The sequence below is a fragment of the Lontra canadensis genome, unplaced genomic scaffold, assembly GCF_010015895.1.
Source record: "Lontra canadensis isolate GAN:19392208 unplaced genomic scaffold, GSC_riverotter_1.0 scaffold3, whole genome shotgun sequence".
NCBI lineage: Eukaryota > Metazoa > Chordata > Mammalia > Carnivora > Mustelidae > Lontra > Lontra canadensis.
This window is the reverse complement of record NW_022630997.1, coordinates 43,888,093-43,907,220: the sequence shown is the minus strand read 5'-3', so window position 1 is coordinate 43,907,220 and position 19,128 is coordinate 43,888,093. Positions and strand designations below refer to the sequence as shown.

General features: G+C 55.5%; 1 protein-coding gene across 3 annotated transcripts in view; it reads left to right on the top strand.

The window, feature by feature from the left end:
* The window catches only part of CDH23 (cadherin related 23), a 395,942-nt gene that overhangs the window by 263,134 nt on the left and 113,680 nt on the right, over positions 1 to 19,128 (top strand). The window contains exons 15-22 of one of the 3 annotated variants that reach the window (XM_032841007.1): positions 1,755 to 1,819; positions 3,490 to 3,727; positions 5,133 to 5,238; positions 7,391 to 7,518; positions 12,315 to 12,387; positions 13,956 to 14,072; positions 17,697 to 17,809; positions 19,000 to 19,107. In XM_032841007.1, coding sequence (XP_032696898.1) covers positions 1,755 to 1,819; positions 3,490 to 3,727; positions 5,133 to 5,238; positions 7,391 to 7,518; positions 12,315 to 12,387; positions 13,956 to 14,072; positions 17,697 to 17,809; positions 19,000 to 19,107 — 948 coding nt within the window. Of the gene's footprint in view, positions 1 to 1,754; positions 1,820 to 3,489; positions 3,728 to 4,751; positions 4,788 to 4,850; positions 4,886 to 5,132; positions 5,239 to 7,390; positions 7,519 to 12,314; positions 12,388 to 13,955; positions 14,073 to 17,696; positions 17,810 to 18,999; positions 19,108 to 19,128 lie in introns of those variants that run through there. The other 2 variants (XM_032840961.1, XM_032840951.1) reach the window with 2 other exon arrangements.

Here is a 19,128-nt window from a genome sequence, read left to right as displayed (position 1 = left end):
CAAAAGGGAACTTAGGAGCTCCTCCCTGCTTCTCTGGTCCTTGGAAGGGGAGGAGGGAGGCAGGCTTATCCTGAGGAGCTTTGTCTAGGTTCTTCCGAGAGCAAGCTCCCTTCTCGGTTCAGAGCAGTAACACATGGAGGCCAAGGGCGTGGCAAGACAGCACTGGCTTCAAATCCCTGCGAAGCCTTGGGGGAGCTCTTTACCTTCTCTGTGCCTCAGTTTCCTTGTCTGTGAATTGGAGGCCGTGCTGATAATAGGACCTATGTCGCAGGGTGGTTACGAAAATGTGGGACAAGTGAAAGGTGCTCCGTAAATGATGGTTGTGGTGAGGAGTGGCTCAGAGAGAGGGTCTGTCCGGGAAGCAGTCCTGCATAGGAGGGTGGCTTCCATGGCTCAACATCGTCTTTGTCCCTTATTAGAATGCATCCCTGAGAACCTGTGCTATGCTCAGAGCCTGACTGAGCAGAAGGCCTCACACAGTCTTCCAGAAGGCAGACAGTGGGCACGTTGAATGGGACTTGGGCACAAGCGGCTGCCCCCAGCCCCAGAAATGGCCTCTTTCTGGATAACCAGGTTTCCTAGATAACTGAGTTCTGAACCCTTTGAGTCTAAACATTTTTTTTTCACTTGGATCATTTGGTGTAGAAATACATTATTCACTCTTCTGCCTTCTTTAACTAAGTATACTGAACACAAATTTTTCTCAAACATTCAGGTCTATCATAAAGAACATGGAATTCGATAGATTTCACAGAATCCAGGAACTTGCAGGAGAACCTCAAAAAATAAGTGATACAAAGATATGGAGGGCAGGGAAAATAGAGGTTGGTAAGAGGGTACCAACTTTCAGCTGTAAGATGAATGGGGTCTGAGGAGCTAACGTATAAGATGACCACTGTTGATAACGCTGTATTGTAGAACTGAAATTTGCTAAGAGAGTAGAACTTCGTGTTCTCACCAAAAAAAAAAAAAAAAAAAAAAAATGGTAAGTAAGGGAAGTGATGGATGTGTTAATTAACTCAGTGGGGGACATCCTTTTATAGCGAACATGTATATCAAATCATCACATTGTACACTTCAGATGTGTTACCATTTTATTTGTCTATTATACCTCACTAAAGCTAAAATAAAAGTAATGAAACATTTTCATTAGCAGAAACTCTGTCCAATCACAGTCTTATCGAGAAGCCCCGAATGTAAGGCAGATGTCCACAAGGTCAGCCCAAAGCCTTTGCTCCTGGCATCTGGTGGCAGCAGCAGGCTGCCCGGCTCCAGGGCAGTGAGTTGCCTGGGAACGGAGCAGAGTCCCAGTGCCCAGCACACAGTGCGTGCTTAATAGGGAACGGACGGTGGGGCGCCTGGGTGGCTCAGTGGGTTAAGCCTCTGCCTTCGGCTCAATCATGGTCTCAGGGTCCTGGGATCGAGCCCCGCATCGGGCTCTCTGCTCAGCAGGGATCCTGTTTCCCCCTCTCTCTCTGCCTGCCTCTCTGCCTACTTGTGATCTCTCTCTCTCTCTCTGTCAAATGAATAAATAAAATCTTAAAAAAAAAAAAAGGGAACAGATGAGTGAATGAATGGTGTCATTTCACCTATACTGTGGACTACGGCAGAGCCGAGAATGAGGCAGAAGCCAAAAGTCCCACCCCCAAAGCCGAACCTCTGCTGAAATCACAGGCCGGCTGTGGACATTTCCCGGGGAGATCAGGAGCCTCGCCGGGGCGGGCAGCAATGACTTCTTGTGCTGACCTTTGCAGGCAACAGACAATGATGTGGGCACCTTCGGCGAAGTCAACTACTTCTTCAGCGATGACCCTGACCGGTAAGACCCTGCCCCAGCGCCCCCCACCCCATGCTACCCCAGCAGTGGCACTCCACTATTCACAAAGTTCCAGAAACTTCTCAGTGCCCAGGGAGGCCAGGGAGGGTGCGGTGCTGCCATGGCTAACACACTGAGCAGGGAGGGAGTCAGAACCCATGGGAGTCCCTGCCAGCATGGCCGTCGCCGTGGCACAGTCGTGGCCAAATCCTCTAAACCCTCAGAGGGATCGTCTTTCTGACCCTCGAAAGACAACCTTTAGCTTTGGGGATGAAGCAGCTCAGGAACACGAGTGACAGCACCTAGCGAAGGCCGTAGCAGCTGCAGCTTCCATCTGGGAACCCTTGCTGTGTGTTGCTCAGTGCCAAGAGCTTTCCACACGTGATCCAATCTCATCCCCCCAAGTGCTAGAGGAACTCAGCACCAGGCACTGTTAGCGTCTGCGCTTTGCAGAGGCAGAAACTCAGAGAGGCTGAGACATTTGCCCGAAGTCACACAGCCAGTAAGGTCTAGGGCCCGGTGCCTGCGCGCGGTCTTCACCACCGGGATACGTGGCCTCCAGCAAGAGGGGGCCCGCCGCATCCCTCAGCCGCTGGGGGGGTGGGGGGTAACTCGCCTCACCGCCAGGCTGCTGCCAGCCTCGCCCTGTCACCCACCATGGCTTTGGGCCATCTCTTTCCTCGTCCTTAGTTAAGCAGAAGGGGAAACCCTCTCATTTTTAATTATCAAAACCAAGTGGAGTTAGCATGTCTGAGGCATCTGGATGCTCTGCAGGATGAGGAAGACAGGCTGTCAGCTTGCGGTCCGGGCCCTGGCTGGCTGTGGGGGCGCTCAGGAAGAGACAGATTATTAGCCGTCCAGCCTTGCTCTCCCGCTCTGGGTGGAGCCTCACGGAGGCAGGAAGGAGCCAGCAGCAGGAGGCATGCACAGGGCATCTCTGTCCCTCTGGGCCCCCGTGTCCACACGGCCTTGTGCCGGTCAACTTGGGTTTCCTCATCCCTTCCCGTCTTCTTCCCTGGTCCTGGAGCCAGGAACTTCTAGGCTCAGAGGACCAGATCTGGGCATACAGGTGCCAACTTTCGACTCAAGGGAGGCTCCCGAGGGACTGTTTAGAGGAGGAGGCTAGAGGGATGGTCTCGCTGGACCTCGCTTCTCCCCAGGAGATACATACTAGGCTCTTAGCCAGGGCTCCACCCTGGGGCAGAAGAGAAGGGCTCTCTCCCGAGAGATGACCCATGACCTCTTCCCCTAGCTGGATGCTTTACCACCTGCCTAGAACATTTAGGAGCCAAAGCATCTGGAATGGCAGAATTTCTGACCATCCTTGTTCTCCAGCATCTGAATGTGGACAGTAGGCAGAAACTCCTGTTCACGAAGGAGGAGGGTCATTCTGCCGAGTTCCCTCTGATGAAATCAACCTGCTCCTGCCCTTTCAGTACCGGGCTATTCCCCACTCCCGTGTGCTCCTCACCCCTGCCCACCACTTCCCACCCCACTCCCCGTTAGAAACAGACACTCTTCTGAGTCAGGGCAAGTGAAGAGAGGGCAGACTTCTGACTTTATTTCTGTTTATGCCTTCGGGCAAGGACAGGCTAGTAAATACAGGCCTTATCTTTGAGCTGCTTGACTTTACGCCTGGGGCCCTTTCTCTCCCCCTGTCCCACCTGACACAGGTTCTCTCTGGACAAGGACACTGGACTCATCATGCTCATTGCCAGACTGGACTACGAGCTCATCCAGCGCTTCACCTTGACAATCATCGCCCGGGATGGGGGTGGTGAGGAGACCACAGGCCGGGTCAGGATCAACGTGTTGGATGTCAACGACAACGTGCCTACCTTCCAGAAGGATGCCTATGTGGGGGCTCTGAGGGAAAACGAGCCTTCTGTCACCCAGCTGGTGCGGCTCCGGGTAAGAAGCCAGAGCATCCTGCCACCCAGCCTCCCTCCTGTCCTCCCCTCGGCAGCCTCGGCCTGCCCACCGCCCTGTGGAAGCTGCCGCGAGAGACACCAAACTGCCATCCACAAAGAACTCAGCCCCAATTTGCATCAGGCGTCTGAGCTTTCCCTGGTGTCCCTGGCAACCGAGTGGGGCAAGTGTCTGGGTCAGCTTAAATTTCAGGTCACCATTCAGCAAAGGGATGTTCCCCCCCCCGCCCCGCTTGGCAAGTGGCAAGCAGGATCTCCACTTGGGACCCCATACTCCCAAAATCCTCCTGCAGTGAGTTCCCCCCACACAGAGTAACTCTGACCAGAGACTTTTTTTTTTTTTTTAAGATTTTATTTATTTGACAGAGATCACAAGTAGGCAGAGAGGCAGGCAGAGAGAATGGGGAAAGCAGGCTCCCCACTGAGCAGAGAGCCCGATGCAGGGCTCGATCCCAGTACCCTGGGATCATGACCTGAGCCGAAGGCAGAGGCTTTAACCCACTGAGCCACCCAGGCACCCCAGACCAGAGACTTCTTGATGTCCTCACTCCCCTTCCCCACTTGTGCCCACCCAGAGTGCCTCCCTTTAGAGCTGGATTCTGAAGTGGGCAGGAAGAAAGGCAAGAGACCAGGGGTGGGCACGGGAGGTTGCAGAGAAGGAAGAACCCGCACCCCCATGCCATCCCACCCCACTCGGCTCCCAGTACACCAGAGCAGTGGGAGCCCCTTGGAGCCTCTCTAGGAGCAGAGACCTCTGAAAAGAAGCTAATTAATTCAGGCACCCCAGAGAGAAAGAGGGATCTCTGACCTCATTCCAGGGCATCCACCCCACCTTGTATTCGTGCAGTATGCATTTATTTGACACCTACTGTGTGCCAAAAATTGTGCCGGACTACAGGTACACAGGAGCCATCGAGAAGTTAAGTTTCCTGCTGGCACAGAGCTGACAGTCTGAGGGAGGCAGGCAGAAATGAAACGGGAAGCCACGGCTGGGTGTGGAGGGACTAAGGAGGCACATAGCGCAGGGCCTACCTGGTCCAGAGGTCAGTGAGGGCCCTCTGTGGTTGGGCTGCTCAAGCTGAGACCAAAGGGTCTATAAGATGGTCGTGCCAGGGATGGTGGCGACCCTCTCATCCTCAGGGTAAGCCCCGGGCTTCCCCCTTTCCCCTAGGCCTCCAGCAGACCTTCTGGATTCCCACACTCCCTCCACACCCCGACATGAGTTGTGTCTGTGGGGAGCCAGAGAGTGGCCTCCGGCTGAGGGACAAGGAAGGCCTGGATCTCCCAAAGCAGGCGACCCTGAAGGGATCATCCCTCCCCTCCCACCTGCCCTCTTCCAGCCCCAGCCCCTGAGGGCTCACAGGTCCTGTCTGTGCTCTTCTCCCCAGGCAACCGATGAGGACTCCCCTCCCAACAACCAGATCACCTACAGCATCGTCAACGCTTCCGCCTTTGGCAGCTACTTCGACATCAGCGTGTACGAGGGCTATGGAGGTATTTGTGCTGGCGCGAGGGGCCGCCCAGGGAGGAGGGGCGGCGGGCCAGAGCAGGGCGGCGCACCCACGATGCTCTCGGGGGGCGAGGGGAGAGGCGGTGTCAGTCACCCCAGAAGGCCATCAGGAGGGGTGTGGCTGTCTGTCTCCCAGACACCCTGGACAAGCCAGGGAGCTGCCCCACAGCCCATCAGCCAGGGTGAGGGACACAGGCCTGGGATCGCCCTTCTGTAGGAACAGCTCCATCTTTCTCTGGGTCTCAGGCCATGGGCAGCTCCGCATCTGATATCACCACAGTCTGCAGGTCCCCTCGTTCTTACCCTGGCTGCCTGGCCAGGTCCGTGAGGTAGAGGCTTGTTGGCTGCGCCTCCCGACGCTCTGGGCCCGCTTCAGCAGCCTCACAGGCAGTGACCACTCCCTGCTTGGCTCAGGCACAGTCCCAGACTCTGGGCCTCACCCCGACAGCCCTCCTGGGACTCCTGATCCCCAGAACCCAGGCAGGGAGTAGCAGCAGCAGCCTTCAGCTCCAAGATCTTGAGACAGCCTTGTTTCTCAGAGGAGGGGCAACAAAGGCCCAGAGATAGGAGTGACTTGCCCGAGGTCACACAGCAGAGGGGGCCAGCAACAGACACACATGTGATCTGGCTCTGGGTTGCTGCTCCAGCCTCTTCCTTCAGCATGTCTGTCTCCACACCAGGTCCCAGCCTCTCTGAGACCCTTGACACTCTCCCCTTACTGGTCACTCCCATGTCTTTGCTGAGTCTGTTCCTTCTGCCAGGAAAACCCTTCCTCTCAGTCTCTTTGCTCTGCCTTCCTTTGGCCTTAGGCTGGTCATTTGGACATCTCCTCCTGTGGGAAGCTTCCCGAATGCTTGAAGATGGCATAGGTGACCCCAAGGCAGACCCCATGCACTCTGGGTAACTCTGAGTCCAGCACTCCCTCCTCCTGTACCCCGCAGTCAGGTCAGGGAGACGAGGTCACGGAAACTGCAGTCCTCACTCCAGATGCTACAGCCCAATGTTCTCTCTAAAATCTATGCCCCACCCCCTCAAGGACCTGAAGTGTCTTTGCCCACTGGCACACCCCTGCCTCTTCGTAGCTAGACCCTCCCTTAGGTTTTATATTACTAAAGCAAAGCTTTTACTTCCATTTTCCGTGTAGAAAGTGGTGATTTCATATGTCATAATGCCCCAGCAGACCACCTATGCCCCCCACGTGGGAGCCCATATGCCTTCCCTCCCCAGGCAGGAGAATACCTGTGGGAGAGTTCAGGCATGTGCCACAGTGGGGACATCAGAAGGCGACATCTCTCAGCTGCCCCCGGATCCCCCTCACTTCTGCCTGCCTCTGGCTTTAGAGCTGTCTTTACCCCCTTCAAGCAAGGTTCTGCTGAGAGTAAAATTGGCCACACCTGAGGGTCCCCCCAAGGGGGTCAGCAGTGCCCAGAGCAGGCTGCTGGATAGGATGGGCATGGAGAGCCCACGGGGTAAAGGGAGGAGGCACAGGAGGGAAGGAGAGAGAGGACAGAGGCCATGGGAGGGATCAGGCAGGGCCAGAGAGACTGAGGAAGGAGCTGCCATCTGCACCCCACTGTCGGCATCACCCCAGCAGCCCTGAGGCTGGGCAGTGAGTGGATGAGCTTTCTGCATATCTGGAGGGAGAACTGGTAGAAGACCAAACTAGAGAGCCAGAGGCATGACCCTGCCCTCTGAGAGGCTTCCAGGCTGATGGAGAGTGCCAGATAAGTGGGTGAGACAGACAGACAGATGAGCAGGCAATAGCACCTACTAGGGAGCCTGGGCTCTGGATTCAGAGAAACACAGGCTCAAGCCCCGCCTCTAACACGGTACTGGCTGTGTGACTTTGGCCAAGTTACTGAGCCTCTCTGAGCTTGGTTTCCTCACCTGTAAAGCAGTGGTTACATTACCACCAAGACAGTCAACACCAGCTGTGCTCAGCATTGTACCTCACCAAAGTCAAGACCACGAGGCTCCAGGAATTCAGAGCCGGTGGTGGTGGGGGGGGGCGGGGAATGAGGCAGAGCTGGCCAGCCTGTGCCAGCCACAGCCTCTCTGCCCAAAGAAGACCCCTGGCTGGATGGGCATCTAAAGTCTGCTTATAGGAGGCCTGGGGCCATGTTCCTGTCATTTCAGTGATCAGCGTGAGCCGTCCCCTGGATTATGAGCAGATACCCAATGGGCTGATTTACCTGACGGTCATGGCTAAGGACGCTGGCAACCCCCCTCTGAACAGCACTGTCCCTGTCACCATCGAGGTGTTTGTAAGTATCCGGGGTGCTGGTCTTGCCCTTTCAAGTGAGTGAGTGTTGGGCTTACCTTCCCAGGGTAAAGAGTGGTGAGTGTTGGGCGCCCTGCCTGAACCCAGTGGTGTCAGACTGTGTCCCTACATCCTTGGCTGTCCCTGCAGCTCGGGGAGTCACTCAGCAGACTGTCCTGCAAACTTCTGCCATCGCTGAACCGCCAAGCTGCCCCCTAGCTCAGCCAGGAAGGCCAGGCCCTGGGATGTGAGAAGAGCCCCACCATCCTACTCTAACTTCTTTAGGGGGGCTCAGGATGCCCGCTGGTGGGGAACAGGAACTGGGGCTCAAGCAGGAGGAAATGTCATGGGATTCCGTCGTGTAGAGCCATGCTTTGTGAAGTTGAAGGGAAATTACAGGGAGGTCATCTCTCTCCTGTCTCTTTCTCTCTATGTATCCCCCTCTTCCTTTTCTCTTTCCTTTGTCCGCTCCTCTGAAGATCTAAAGAGGCCTGAAACCCAGCCACAGCTGGCCTGACATGAATATCAAACACACGTTAGTGCTCTCCGTGTCTGAAATTATCAGTCACTGAATCCATCTCCACGCCAGTTCATTTGCCCCGTGCTGCCCCGCTAGCGATCCCAGGGATGCAGATCGTGGTCTGAAGGGGGCATCAGTGACCTTTCCCCACTGTGCATGCACAAGCATCCCCCTCCCCAACCCCCATCTCATAAAGGCTGCTGCCTGCAGGAGCCATGAGTGTGTGTTGACGGAAGAGTTAGTGCATTTCAGACTCCAGGAAGATTAGATTAGATGGGCAGGTTAGGAGATACACTGTGATCTGACGTGCGCTCTGCAAAATCTCCCGTGCAGAAGTGCTGGATGACCTTTCTGTCCCAGATGGCTTCACCAGTAGCTTCTGGCACTGCCCCACACCTGGCTTTACCAAGCCTCATCCTCTCAACCCAGAGCAGAGGCCCAAGGGCCAGCTGCCTGGTGGGATGGTCCTTCTATGGGCAGGGAACCCTACTCGCTTGCTCCCTAGGATGGGCTGGCAGTGATGAGGTGGAGGGTGATGCCTCGGGGGGAGCCCTTCATGTGGGCAGCCAGGAGCAGGATCTAGGGGTGGCATCAGAGGGTGAGGCTGTGAAGAACCAGCAAAGGGAAAAGCATAGTCTGGGGTCCCTCGCCGGTTTCAGGGAGTGGTGGGAGGCTGGGGGGAGGGGTGGCCGGGAAAGAGGAGATCCACAGAACCCTAAACACTCACGGCCTGCCTTTACCCACAGCACCCCACTTTGAAGCACCAGGGCAGTCGGGCACCAAAGAAGCAGAATGCATTCCTTGTCAATTATGACCCCGTTCTTGAGTTCCTTCTCCATGTGGCCCCAACCCTAGTTTACCCATCTTGATTAAACTCAGCCCCCAAAGCACCCCAGTCCTGGTCACACTCCCAAGCTCAAGCGACCCACCATTTTCAACTGCTTGGTATTGTCTGCTCAGGCATGGTGACTTTTCCCAGTGAGCAAGGTGCAGCGGCAGGGATGGGAGGGAACAACAGTGTCTGTGAAACCTGCCCTCTCCTCAAGGAATGAAGGAAGGAACAGAGTTTGGGAGGCGTATGGCTCTGAGACCCAGCTCTGCCACCCTCTAACTCTATGACCTGGGGTCCTAAACTCTCTGTCTTTCTCAACCTCAGTCTCTTCATCTGCAAAATGGGGATAATCATGGTACCACGTCATGGTATTGTCATGAGGCTTGAGATCACGCAGGTGGCTCTTGACACCTGTTATGTTGGCTGTCGTTGCAGCTGGTAGGATGGTCGTGCATACCGTCGGCAGCATCTGTGCTCCCGGCTATCTCTGGTACCCATGGGAATTTCCGAGAACTCAGCCAGACAGAGAAGATACACTCTCAGTTTGGGGGAAGCGGATGAGGGAGAAGGTGAGAATAGGGGAGGAGTTAGAAAATAAGTTGAGGTGATCTATACCAGCCCAGGTATGGATAGGCAGAGTTGGCCACGTGGAAATTAAAACTTTCCCAATCCCATTCCACAGATGAGGCAAAATATAGCAGGTCCAGGATCCCCAGGGCCTTCCTCTCTCTCTGGCTAATAAGTGGCACTTGAGTTTGCTGCCAGTCCTGGTGAGCTAGGATTGGAATCCTGACCTGTCTGACTCCTGAGTTCACATCCTTTCCAGTATACTCCTAGGCCCGAAGCCTCGGAAATCCCTAGCTGCGTGCGATTGAAATCAGTACACCTCGCAGTTTGCGTGGATCTCCTGGAGATCTTAAATTCTTATTTAGTGGACCTAAGCAGGGGCCAAGGCTCTGCATTCCCAGCAAAGTCCAGGCAATGCGGACGCTTCAGGTCAGGGGACCACACTTTGAGGAGCAAGGCCTTCCAAGGTCAGCCTTGATGGGATCTTGAAACCCAGGGACTGCCCCAAACCCCAGCTTCCCCACCGGTGGCTCAGTTAAGGAACCCAGAAAGGGCCTCTTCCTCCTTTCACCTTGGCTTCTCTGGGGGGAACCCAAGCAAGCAGGAAGAGGGTGGCCAAGGAGCCAAATGAACCTTTCATTCACTGTGAATAAAAGAGGAGTCAGCAGGAGCGCCTGGGTGGCTCAGTGGGTTAAGCCGCTGCCTTCGGCTCGGGTCATGATCTCAGAGTCCTGGGATCGAGTCCTGCATCGGGTTCTCCGCTCGGCAGGGAGCCTGCTTCCCTCTCTCTCTCTCTGCCTGCCTCTCCATCTACTTATGATCTCTCTCTCTCTCTCTGTCAAGTAAATAAATAAATAATCTTTAAAAAAAAAAAAAAAAAAGAGGGGTCAGCAGCCTTGGCCTCCCTCCCTGAAGCCAGACAGCAGGGTATCCGTGTGCAGGGCTGGGTGGGGGCAGGGATCCACTGGGCCTGGAGCTACTTGAGCTGAGCAGAAAGAGTCATTTTCAAATTCCCTCAAAGCTGTCCTGCAGACCAGCAAGGGCCCCACAGTTTCCCTCCAGGTGTGCTCCGGCCCTGACAGTGGGGAAGGGTGGGGCGGGGGTTCTGGCAACAAAGACAGGAGCCACCTTGGCCGTGAGGGACCATACTCCCTCAAGCAGGGCTTTGGGGTGGTGTAGTCACTAGTCACTTTTGTCTAAGGACCGCACTTGAAAAGGTCATCGCCTTTGGGTTGATTTTGCACATGGGTGATTTTTAAGTATCTGTCACTTGTCTAAGCTGCCTCCTCCATCCACCAAAGGGATTTTCTCTCAACTGGGGGCAAAGATGAGAGATGAGAAGTTCACAGCAGCGTCTCTGGCACTGGTTGGGGGTGGGAGGCTCCTGGAGGAGAAAGGGGTGGGGGAGGGGGGGGCGCCAGGTGATTCCTTTTCACCCACTGCTTGTTGGTTTTTAATAAAGAAGTCAAACTTGGTTTGTAGATTTCCCATTAGGGGACAATAAGCTTTTGTAGAGGGAGCCGCTGAATTAGAACTAATAGCGAATGCAGTGCCAGGATCCGGGGAAATATCACCGCTAATAAGTTTCTGCCTCACGCTCTGTCACTGACATTCTCAGCGCCGTCTCGCGCAGCCAAGCGGAAGGCTTAAATATATACATATATGGGGCATTGGCGCCTGCACTGGGGGGATGCCCCGGCATGCTGTTGGGGCACTGGATGGCAGGTGAGCCTTCACGCCACCAGTTCTCCGAGGCAGAGGGGTGGGGGGGAGGTGCTGCACAGCCCAGAGCCCGGGGACAGGCTGGGGAAGAAGAGCGGCATTCCTTTCTGGGTACCCACAGTCTGCAGTTCCGGCAGGATGGGGTTCTCGAAAGTTCTGAGGCGTGGACAGCCAGCTGTCATGCCTGTCTCACTTTCATTGCTGCTCGGGTATAAGTGATGCTAGCAAAGCGGGCTTCTAGGGAAGTCTGCCCCTCAAGGAGCTCCCAGGTCCGTGAGGGAAGCCTGTGCTGTGAATACTGCAGACTCCCCGGGGGCCACCACGCCCAGGGCTCCCAGGGGAAGGGGAAAGGCTCAGAGTCAGGGGGCCTGGGGGCTTCCTCCAAGAGGTCAATAGAAAGAAATTCATGTTGAGTGCTTACAAAAAGCAGTGGGCAAGGACCAGAGTCTTGGAGGGCGTAGAGATCATCCGGAGAGTGGAAGAGGGAGACAGAGGAGCAGGGGGAGAAGGAGGAGGCCAAGTCTGGGCCAGTTCAGCCCCTTGGCCTTTACCAGCTCCTGGCCACTGTGTCACCGAGGCTGGTCTCTGGTGGAGGCAGGATGGGATGAGGGACTGCTGGAGAACTGGAGGTGGCAGGCTCCGGGCCAGGCTTTGCCCCAGTGGGTGGAGGAGCCGCTCTTGTTCCTACCTGCGCAGAGGGGCCTGGAATCCGGGCTCTGGAAACCAGGAACTTCAGGTCTGGGTGTTCCTTTCTCCCTTTCCTTCTGGTGGTAAGGGTCTTAGAACCTTCCATCGCCATCTTAGAGCTGCTGGGAGGGAAGTTTCAAGCGGGCACCCCCAGCATGGAGGGTGCTGAGCTGAGCAGAACAGGAGTAAAGCTTGGAGATGCGCTCGAAAACCAATGGGAGAGAAGGAAGCTGAGAGTTCTAGGCAACCCCACCGCTGCCTTCCTTTTCCATCTTCCTGGCTCTTACGTGTCTCCCCAAACTGTACCCCAGCCAGGGGAACACCCGCCCCCCCATGACACCCCACCTGGCTCTGGTTATACATCAAGGCCAAAGCTCCTCTGTGCCAGCCCCCCGTCCCCAGCCTCCCCTCGGGCAGCCAACCAGCCCTGCTGGCCTCCCTGGCTCTGAAAACCTGTTTCCCTTCCATCCAGGATGAGAACGACAACCCGCCCACCTTCAGCAAGCCTGCCTACTTTGTCTCCGTGGTGGAGAACATCATGGCAGGTACAGGCCCCGGTGGGGGGAGGCTGTGGAGGCAGGAGGCCAGCGGACACACCCATGACAAGTCTAGTCATCTGCCAGCCAGCGGCTGTTTGCAGAGCACCCACAACGTGCAGGCACTGTCCTGGGTGCTTGGTCCCCACTCTCCTTCAGCTGCTCTCCAGCAGGGGAGAGAACAGTTAGCGATCAGTCACAGAACAAGCTTGATTAAGTGAGCGTGTGCAGAGAGGACTGAATCATGTTGTGAGGCCAGGCCGGCTGTGTTCCTATGTGAGAAATAGAAGGGGACGCTCATCTCACGGCCATGAATTTGGTGGCAGGGTCCAGCTTGCAGACCCGGGACCCCCAGCTCCACATTCGGGTTCCCCGGGGACCCTCTCTGTCCTGGGGGCAGGCTGATAGCTCACCCTTACATCTAGGGTGGACTGTTCTAGTGGGGGAAACCCCCAGGTGAGGAATTGCTGCTATATCTGGAGGGTGACCTTCTGTGTCACCATGGGGCCTTCTCAGGAGAGTCTCTAGATATGTTCCTGGTGTCTGAGGACTTCCTGGGTGGGTCCCAGGCTGGGCCCAACCCACCCTTCCCTGTCCCAGTCAGGCATCCCCAGGATCTCTTTCCTGTCCCCCTGCTCAGGGTAAGACTGGGGAGCCAAGGCCTTACACTCCCTGGAAGGTGCCAGAAAGACCTGCCTGTCTCACAGCCCCCTGCCTGGCCCCTTAGACCACTGGGACTCCTGCTTCATCCACACAAGAGTAACCCCCGTGTGTGGCTCGGTGAGAGCTGCCGTGGGCCTGCACCCTGCTTGTCCCCAGGGTCCTCACCAACAGCCCCATAAGCTGGCTTTCCAGGTGGACCATTTTATAGAGGAGGAAGCTGAGGCTTAGTTGCCAGAAGGTCCCCTGGGATTCCAGCCTGGGCGCCATGACTCTGAAAGGCCACACACTGAATCTCCTCAGTGTGGCCATTAGGTGGCAGTGGGAGACAACTGGAGGGCTGGACCCCATAACCTGGAGTGGCCTTGGGACAGGCCGCTTTCAGGGTCTCTGGCAAGGGCCGCTGGAAAGGCTGGTCCCCTGACCCAGGGTTTCACAGAAACAGACATGACGGTGAGGGCCTTAACTAGATATTAAAGAGAAAATAAAAACCCTTATAAATTTCCCCTTGTGAACAAGATGAAACAAGACCAAAATTGAATACAATAAACGTGGAATAATTTAATATAGGGCTTCATTTCTTTTTGACTCAAAGTCAAAGATGGTCCATCTGAGTGTATTTTCTCTGGTGAGCTGCCAGAGGGAGTTGGGGGAGAGCAGTGGAAAGTTCCCTAGGGGTGGGGGATGGGCAGGAGCAGCAGGTTTAATCCCCCCCAGGGCTCCGGGACCCCCTCCCATGGAGCCTTGTCCCCACGCAGCCTAGGGAGCTCTGGGGGTTGAGCCCATTCTCATCCCTGGGTGCCCCAGTGGCAGGTTTCCTGCCTCCTGAAGGCTGGTCAGCAGGAGGTCTCAGGTCCTGCTCCCAAGGCCTCAAGCCACAAGCCTAGGTTGAACATTTCCCGTTTGTCTCCCGGAAGGAGCCACGGTGCTGTTCCTGAATGCCACAGACCTGGACCGCTCCCGAGAGTATGGTCAGGAGTCCATCATCTACTCCTTGGAGGGTTCCTCCCAGTTTCGGATCAACGCCCGCTCGGGTGAGTGCCGTGGCCCCATCCTCTGTGCCTCGGGCTGACTCCCCATGCCTGGCCCTGGGTCTGCCCCTGAGCTAGGGTCTCCCTCCCTTTCCCAGGAAGCCCTCAACTGAAACATGCCAGCTTTGAGCACCTGGTTTTATCCCTGACATACGAACTAGAGTGTGATTAGTGATCTTACCCCCGCCCCCAAACTGGAACATGAATGTGTCCCCAGAGGATGTCTTTCAATGGCAAAGAGCCCTGTTATGTTTAGCATGTGTTCCATTTCACAAACAGCTGGCTAACATGCCACCCTACGGGGATCTCTTAAGCCTCCACATTCCCCTCCCTCAGCTGCTGACCCAGTTCTTGAACCCTGGCTCCTCTTCTTAGCACAGCATGTGCCTTGGTTTCCCCCCCTGCACAATTGAGGATGATTGTCTTAGGGGTGGGGTGTGGAGCCTGTGAGTTGTTACAGGGAACACTCCTAGAGTTGTCCCTGGCACGCAGCAGGTGCTAACACAGTGACATCTTCCTCATCGTTGTCTTTCGTCTTTTCACCCAGGGGCCCCCTGGTGAGTCCCTGGCCCCCTGCTCAGTCCACGGAGCTCTCGGCTTTCTTCCCCCTTTTCCATGTGCCTCCCTCCAGATCCTTCTCCCCTGAAGCTGGGTGGAAGGGGGAGGGGGAAAAAAAACAAAAACAGGAGACTCCAGGTCACAAGCTGGGAGGGAATAGGAGACCCCTGGACATGCATTCACATGTTCATTCGGGGTCAGCGGGGGCCTGCCCTCCGGCAGGTGCTGGGTTCTGGGGCACAGAATGGAATTAGACATGGCCTGCCCCCATAGCGGTTCCCATGCTACTTAGTGGTCACGCAAGGCCCCCCACTTCTAAATACCCATTTTTATATTAGGTAAGGGCACTGAAGGTACCAAGCAGGCCCACCCTGAAATCTGAGTGGCCCAAGACAACAGAAATCCTGACCCACCCAGCTTTCCGATGCCATTTTCCGTGGACAGCCTTGAGCATGGTGATTCTGGGACCCAGGCACCTTCCATGTTGTGGCTCCAAGGTCACTGGCAGGGGAAGAGAGCCTGGAGTTCTATCTGAGGAGATGTGTATGGGCCAGGACTAGAGGTGACAGACGTCACTTTGGCCCACATCCTCTTGGCCAGAGCCAGCAATAGCCCCGCCTACATGGAAGGCAGCCTGGGGAAGTCATCTCTGGCCTCACAGCCCCTGTGCAGCAGACGGTCTAGCCTGGGAAAGAGAGCAGGGGTCTGGTGGACACTGGCCAGCCCTGCTACAGGGGCTGGAGGAGGCTTTAAGTCTTCCTGTAACCCATGCCCCTTACCATCTAAGTCTGCCTTCAGGCTTTCTTTGATCCCCTTATCCTGGAAGCGAGGGGAGCAGAACGTACTGACATGTACAAGGTGAGACCTGTCCCGGGCCGTCCTGAGCCTCTCGCTCCACCTCTGAAACAATGGGGGCCTTGTTCCCTGCTCGCAGGAGCATCCGCCCTCAGGGAGCCCGCCTTTCCACGGGGCTCAGAATAATACCATTCACAGGCATTAGCCAGGGACTCAGACAGCGTCATGCCCGTCTATCACCTTCACTGCTCTCGGGCAGGTACCAGCATGGCCCTGAGTTTCCAGGTGGCGGAACTGGTGCATAGGACAGGTGAAGCAACTTGACTGAGGATTTGGAAAGTCTGAACTTCAGACCCCGGAGCCCAGGCTTTAAGTGCTACATGATATAAGCCACGTTAGACCCATGAGCGGGGTGGGCGCTCTGACCTTTCAGCACCCGGCTGCCTCCCCAGCCAGGGACCACATCTCCACCCTGGGGCCTTTAATAATGACATGGACATTTTCTTTCTGCCTTAACATGACTCTTTCAGCTGGGAAGGCATAAGTGTTTTCCTCCAAGCTCCTCGGTCAAATTAGCCAGGCCCGCTCCACAAAGGTGGCCTTAATTGGATCTAATTTCCCAGACAGGAGGAGCCATCTATCATGCCGACAAGTTCATGTTTAAAACTTTTTAGAGATTAATTTCTTCCTCACCCTGCCAATTTATTGACACCTCCCCAGCATGGAACATGGCCTGGCGGGCCGACCTTGCCTGTCTTTTGTTTCTGGCCTTAGCGCCTTTGCTGCCCGGTCCCCACTCCCAGCTCAGCCCTGTGCAGGTCAGAGGACAGATCAGTGTGGCAGGGAGGGAAAGGTGAGACCATCTGGTCCAGCTCCCTTGTTTTATGGTAGAATAAACCAAGCACAGAGAAGTTGAGTAACTTGCCTCAGGGGGTACAGCTCAGGCAAGGGGGGTAAAAAACAAAAGCAAAAAAACGGATGGTGTACAGTCCCTGCCTTGGGGAATTCTCACAGTCTGGAGAAGGCGATAAGCATTTCCCACGTCCTGGGAGCTTTATCCATAGCTCTGTTAATTATTTAATCTTCGTAAGAGCTCTGGTTAGAAGGCATAGTAATTTCCATTGTACAGATGAGAAAACTGAGGCTCGAAGAAATTAACTTTTCCAAGGCCAAACATGTAGAAAGGGCCATAATTGGAATTCGGATCTGGGACTCACTGTCCTCAAAGCATAGCTCTCTGCCGTGGCCCAGGTCAGAGGTAAACGGCCTGCCTACCACCACGGGCAGGCTGGCAGGGACCAGCTCACATCTGCTTCTGAGAGCCAACTTCAAGCATCTCCTCCACTCCTGGTTCCAGGCCATCAAGTCAGCAGCTTGCCATGGCCCTGGTGGGAGTCTTTACATCATGGAAATCAGCAAATGCTTTTTTTTTTTTTTTTTGCTTCCTTTGGGGATCTGGTTATCAAACACCAGCACACCACTCCACACGTGACCAGGGTGACATCTGTGTTTCGGTTACACCAAAATACAAAGAAAAGCCAAAAACAGGCTGATTGGTGGTCAGTTTTAAGTGTTTGTAGTTAATGGAATTACTTGTTTGTACCCTAAAAGAAACCTCAAGGTAATAGAATCATGTCACAAGATCATGAGGAAATTATTTTATAACTATTGTCAATGCATTATGGGCTGATTAATGAGTAATGAGTCAGAACACGTGTAAAACACATCCTACATTTCAGGGTCATGTCTGTTTCTCTGTGACTGTCTGTGAATAAACAGTGCCACGCACCATTCTGAGACTCCTATGATGTTGACCCCATTAATCCCCCGACAGCCCTCTGAAGTAATTCCTATTACTTTTCCCTTCTGACCAGGGGAGGAAACTGAGGCACAGAGGATTTAAGTAACAAGTCTCAAGGGACAGCACCAGTAAGATCATATCAGAAGTCTAAAAAACAGGTCTCTTGTGACCAAGCTTGAGGCCAGGGTGCTCCCGTCCTAGTCCCCAACCCCTAACCCTGTCACCCGCCATGCTGTCCCCCACGCAAAGATATTTCCCCATCAGGGACTTATGCTGCCACCTCGGGCATTCCGGTTTCCGGGGGCATGGGTGCTCCCCGCTCTCCCCTCCAGGGCGCCATCTCACACCCCCAGCACATGCACACACACACAGACACACACAGGCACACCTGCTACCAGATCATGCAAATAATGCTCACGCTCTCCTTCCTTCCCTGCTGTCTCCCTGGCCCACCCCATGCCTCCATCCCGCAGGCGAAATCACCACCACTTCCCTGCTTGACCGTGAGACCAAGTCTGAATACATCCTCATCGTGAGAGCCGTGGACGGGGGCGTGGGCCACAATCAGAAAACCGGCATCGCCACTGTGAGTGCCCACTGCTCCCATGCCCCCTGCTCCCACACCTGCCACCCAGGTGCTACTCCCTAGCCCATCTGCAGGTTGCACCTGTGTCCTGATGCAGTGTGAGTCGGGGGAGGGTGACAGACGCCAACTTGCTGTCAGCCAAGGTCAACCCTGGGGCCACTGCAGCTAGGGGGACAAAAGGCATGCTCTCCTGGGACATGGGGGACTCAGGAAGAACAGGTGTCTTTCCCTGTCCCTAAAAGACCAGCTGGGCAAGTAGGAGTTAGGGACTCCTACAAGGAGCAGTATTTCTGCCAGAAAGGGTGGCTCCAAACAGAAAGCAGGGTCCCTAACCCTGGTGCTGAGAAACAATGCCTAGGCTTCCCTACCGTGAGTAAGTAGGACCCATCAAGGCCCAGAGCCCCCAGCCAAGGCCTTGCTGTCCCACCAAGGTGCCTCAGGTATAGGAAGCTAGAGAAAGGATATCTGAGGGTCCTGACTGAGCTCTGGGCTGCAGAGGAGACAGGGGGCCCCGGGGGGGTGTGGGGAGTAAGAGGCGGGAAACCCCCTATGGGAGAGGAAGTAGGAAAACCCGCTGACAGGTCCCTCTGGCCACCTCCCCTCCTTCATCCTGCTTGCTTTCTCTGACTCTCCCTCAGGAGCCATCCCTGACTTTTCTGCCTGGCCCTCACCCTACCCACAGCAGCTGTGCCCCATTCCTGCCCAGCCAGAGGGGTGGGGGTCAGTATCGCTTGGCCAGGGACTTGGCAGAAAAATCCCCAGAACCCCATTCCGTCCTGGGAGGCCCCTGCTAATAGGATTCTGAGCCATATAAATAATTTACCTGGGTGGCAGGTGAGCAGGGAAATTGCTTGGCTCGTAGCTGAGACTGAATCTCAACCCCGACCCTGTCCATCCCCTTCCGCCAAGCCTGGGATGGGTGAGAGAGGTCCCAGTTACAGGAAGAATTTCAGGGGTCATTGCATTCATCATGCTTCCTGATGGGACAGCACCTGAACTCTCTCCTGGGGGGACCTGGCTCCCTCCTGTGCTAGAAAGCCCAGGCCCTGCCCCGAGGCCCCCAAAGTAGATGGAGCCCATGGATTTCCTGCTGAGATGCCCCATAGGCCCCTGAGTATGACCTCTCCTGGGCCCCGTCCCCGCACAGCTCAGCCGGGTGCCTCCCTCTCTGCCCCTCGTGGCCCCCGCAGGTGAACATCACCCTCCTGGACATCAACGACAACCACCCCACCTGGAAGGATGCCCCCTACTACATCAACCTGGTGGAGATGACCCCTCCAGACTCTGACGTGACCACGGTAAGTGGTGGTGGGACGGCA